Source organism: Lycium barbarum, chromosome 6 (genome assembly GCF_019175385.1).
Source record: "Lycium barbarum isolate Lr01 chromosome 6, ASM1917538v2, whole genome shotgun sequence".
NCBI classification, from domain to species: Eukaryota; Viridiplantae; Streptophyta; class Magnoliopsida; order Solanales; family Solanaceae; genus Lycium; species Lycium barbarum.
Genome location: NC_083342.1, coordinates 108,640,393 through 108,644,818, shown reverse-complemented (window position 1 = coordinate 108,644,818; position 4,426 = coordinate 108,640,393). Strand labels below are relative to the sequence as shown.

At 34.9% G+C, this 4,426-nt stretch overlaps 2 protein-coding genes across 2 annotated transcripts; one reads left to right on the top strand and one right to left on the bottom strand.

Annotated features, from left to right (window-relative positions):
• Nucleotides 1-778: 778 nt before the first annotated feature.
• LOC132645357 (cytosolic sulfotransferase 14) lies at nt 779-2,229 on the top strand. Its single transcript, XM_060362305.1, has one exon. It carries the CDS (start codon nt 930-932, stop codon nt 2,010-2,012), a length of 1,083 nt encoding a protein of 360 aa, XP_060218288.1. The 5' UTR covers nt 779-929; the 3' UTR covers nt 2,013-2,229.
• Nucleotides 2,230-3,027: 798 nt separating this feature from the next.
• Nucleotides 3,028-3,522, bottom strand: LOC132644360 (putative RING-H2 finger protein ATL69). Its single transcript, XM_060360956.1, has one exon. It carries the CDS (start codon nt 3,520-3,522, stop codon nt 3,028-3,030), a length of 495 nt encoding a protein of 164 aa, XP_060216939.1.
• Between the last annotated feature and the right edge of the window lie 904 nt (nt 3,523-4,426).

Genomic DNA, 4,426 nt, shown 5'->3' with positions numbered 1-4,426 from the left:
AATCAAAATTTCAATTTATTTTTTAAAAAAAGGGTTTTAAATTTATTTTTTTAAAGAAAATTCAATTTTTTAATTCGCGTTTTCAGTTTTTTTTTTTTTTTTTTTTAAAATGGGTTTTAAAAATAAATTTTTTAAAAGAAAAATCAGTTTTTTAATTCGCGTTTGCAGTTTTTTTTTTTTTTTTTTAAAAACGGGTTTGAAAAATATTTTTTTTAAGAAAATTCAATTTTTTAATTCGCGTTTTTAGTTTTTTTTTTTTTTTTTTTTTTTTTTAAAAACGGGTTTTAAAAATAAATTTTTTAAAAGAAAATCAGTTTTTTATTTTTTTATTCTTGAAAATTGACACGTAAGCTGAATTTTTTTTTAAAAAAGAAAATAAATAAATGCACATCTGGCAAGGAGAGTGTATGTCACTCTCTACCATATGAGAGTGGACATCAGCGTTTAGGGGGTAAAAAATTACGGTTTTAAATAGTTTAGGGGGGTGATAGGACCAAACATTAGGTAAGGTGTGTCGTAGCAAAAACGCTACTAGGTGAGGGGGGTATTGATGCCTTATCCCTATAATACTATATGAAACCTACTTTAACTCAAAACAGGAAAGCCTATTCATATATTAATTTGACTATAAATCCTAACTGGACATGAATTAAAAAACTGAATCCTAATCAAATTTAATTTTCTACAATTTTAAATTATTATTTCAACATTTTGATTTGAATTCACGCGCCGAAAAGTCACACACTAGAGGCAAAACATTCCTAACAAAGATAGATTTTGTATCCAAAAGGCTGAACACGACTCCAACAACCCCTGCTCCTGTAGTTTTTTCGGTTTCCCAGTCTGCCATGTTTTTCATGCATATCACGTTGAGAACAAAGAGTGAGGACTACTTTTGCTATTTATAATTGCGAGGCTCTAACTTTCTGATGCAAATCAAATCCTTCCCATCACTCACTGATCAGCTAAGCAACACTCAAAAAATGACATATATCACCTCTCTCCTCAAAACCCAATCCAAGAATGGAAAACCAAAACAAGAAGAAACTCTCAGTGAAGAGCTTGATGAGTTTCTCACTTCTCTTCCCAAAGAAAAAGGCTGGAGAACACCCAATCTCTTCCTATTTCAAGGCTTTTGGTGTCAACCCCAAGAAATCCGAGCCATAATTTCGACACAAAATCACTTTAAAGCTCAAGATAGTGACCTTATCCTTGCCAGCATACCAAAATCGGGCACCACTTGGCTAAAAGCACTCACATTCGCCATCGTAAACCGGAACAAATTCAGTGTTCAACCAAAGAACCTTCATCATCCTTTGCTCACTCAGAATCCTCATGAACTTGTACCTTTCCTAGAATACAAACTTTACGCCGATTGTAATCGCCTCCCTGATCTTTCCCTGCTTTCTTCTCCACGACTTGTTGCCACCCACGTCCCTTTCGTGGCACTACCTGATTCAGTTAATACCACAAATTGCAAAATTGTGTACATTTGCAGGAACCCTTTTGATACCTTTGTTTCAATTTGGCACTACCTTGGCAAAATCAGGCCTGAATCTCTGAGCCCTCTTCCTTTTGAGGAAGCATTTGATTTGTATTGCAGGGGAGTTATAGGGTTTGGTCCTTACTGGGAACATATGTTGGGTTACTGGAAAGAAAGCTTAGAAAGGCCAGATAAAGTCTTGTTCTTGAAATATGAAGACATGAAAGTAGATATGTGTGGCCAATTGAAGAAATTAGCTGAGTTTTTGGGGTTTCCTTTTACAGAGGAAGAGGAAAAGGGAGGAATGATTGAAGATATATCAAGTCTTTGTAGTTTCCAGAACATGAAAGATTTACAAGTGAATAAGAAAGGGAAAGGAGCAATTTCAAACTATGAAAACAGAGATTTGTTCAGGAAAGCTGAGATTGGAGATTGGGTGAATTATTTTACCCCTTCCATGTTTGAGAGACTTACTAATGTTATGGAAGAAAAATTAGGAGGCTCAGGGCTTACCTTCACAGTCCGTTGAATTAAGAAACTATTAAGTTTGCTTCCAATTTGGTCAGTTTGGTTCAAAGATAAGTTATGCATGAATGATAATGTGAAGATTAGTACTGCATGAATTAATAATGCGTTGATTGTAATAAGGATTAGTATATGAGTAGTATTTCTTGTATAATGCAGAATATCTGTTTTGTTTGCTATTGTTTAGTAAAGATTGTTTAATGGATGAAAGTTGTAATGGACATTTGAGATATTTTAATCCATGTACTATTAATCAGGGGCGGAGCTAGCCCTTCGAGCGTGGGTTCGGCCGAACCCAATAGCTTTGGTCTGAACTATATATTTATATTAATTTTTTTGTCAAATATGTACAAATTATTAATTTAGAACCAGTAACTTTGAAGAATTAGAAATCCGAACCCACAAGCTTCAAATTCTGGCTCCGCCTCTGCTATTGATCACGTATATTCTTACTCAATCTTCTATTCCTCATAAAATAGATTTATGTAGATTGAAACCTTTGTTACAGCCTCCCTCCCTATCTTGAGCGGAGGGTCTATCGAAAACAGCATCTCCACCTTCACAAGGTAAGGGCAAGGTCCCTGCGTACACTGTACCTTCCCCAGACCTACCTGGTGGGAATATACTGGGTATGTTGTTGTAACCTCTATTACAACAACATACAAGTGTAATTCCACAAGTGGATTTGGAGAAGATAGTGTGTATGCAGACCTTTTCCCTACCTTTTGCAGGTAGAGCCCGTTCCCAATAGACCATCTAACTATTGTAGCCTCCATAATACTTTTGAAATTCAGTATTGCTACTCTTGACTTAATGCTTGTGTTAAGTATACACCAAAGCCAAAGATAAAAAGGTGGACCTGGAAACTAGCAATGAGAAATTAAAATTTTCTACACAAAACTTGAAAACCAGATCATTCCACACAAATTGTAATACTAATAAGAAAACTAAGAAAGAGTGAATTCAAAAGAAGAACTTCTATACAAATTCTAACGTACTCCATTAACACCGCCGCAACATCATCTCTGATAATAAGCCAATTGCGCAAGAGAAGTAGTGGCCGCAGGCGGCGTTAATGGAGAAGCAGGAGAGCTTCTACAAATCGGACAAGTCCCACTCTTCCTCAACCATTCATCGACACAATGCACGTGGAAACAGTGATGACATTCTGGTATACAACGAACTGAATCCTTAGCACAATATTCACACAAGCATATAGCACATGTACTTGAATCACTAATGGGGCTAGGCAATCTCTTGCTTTCACCTAACACTACTTTAGGGAATGACTCTATCACAGGTCGATCCAATCCGAGGAAGTAGCTATAAATGTAACTATTATTAGTCACATTGGAAGATGACGAAGGTGTACTAAAATTTCCAGCTAATTTGAAACGAAGACAAGCATAGGAAGCAAATATGATGAGTGAAATGAGAATTAATATGCCAATGGCAATGGCGATACCGTATCCCAGGCTAATTGAAGAATCTACAGGTGAGTTAGATATGGACATTTTTTTATTTTTTTTTTTGTGTGTGAGTTGTTATGACTTATGTGTAGCTGAAAATGAACGAAGAAAGTTATTAGCTTTGGAGGGGTGGTCCTTGGATGAATTGGGAAGAAATTAACGAGGTTAGACAGGAGAGTAAATGTTGTCAGAACTAAATAAATGAGGAATACTAAGATATAATGTGCAATGTTCATCATGTGCATGAGAAATTAAAGTCTACAGAGGGGTTTGAAAACGAGATCCAGTTCTTCTTTGGGAATTGGGTTTGGAGGAAAATCTGGGAATTCAAAATGTTTAGTTTCTTGTAGAACAAAAGTATGACGTTGATTTCATCTTGAACTTCCCAATTTCCATCAGGATTTTTTTAATATATTATCCATTATCTATATATGTGTGTAAATATTATTAAATAATGAAAACAAAGTTAAACAACATAAGTTTCATCTTAATTTCACGACTCAATCCTCTCCCTCTTTTTTGAGGACTCGATTTTCTCTTATTTGATATAATCACTTGAAACTCGAACTAAAATATATGTCAAAACTCAAAAATTGAGAGTGCGACTCATGCAATTGAAGGTGGTTGAGACTTGAGAGTAGAGATGTCCTAATTTGAGCCAAAGTGGGCACATGACAAATTTACTACTACCTATCTTCATTTACGTATCGCTTTCGTTTATATCTTTCTTTACATTTAAGCCTCTAACAACCCATCATTATCCATTGTTATTTTATTCCATTATCAATCACATGATTTTGTTCATTTTACTACTATCTTATATCTATCTTCAAGCATTTACGTATCGATTTCGTCCATGTCTTTCTTTACATTTAATCTAACAACCCATCATTATCTCTTGTTATTTAATTCCATTATCAATCACGTGATTTAATTTGGTTCATTTTAC

Coding starts and splice junctions, on each gene's coding strand:
- LOC132645357 (XM_060362305.1), top strand. CDS start 930: ATGCAAATCAAATCCTTCCCATCACTCACTGATCAGCTAAGCAACACT.
- LOC132644360 (XM_060360956.1), bottom strand. CDS start 3,522: ATGTCCATATCTAACTCACCTGTAGATTCTTCAATTAGCCTGGGATAC.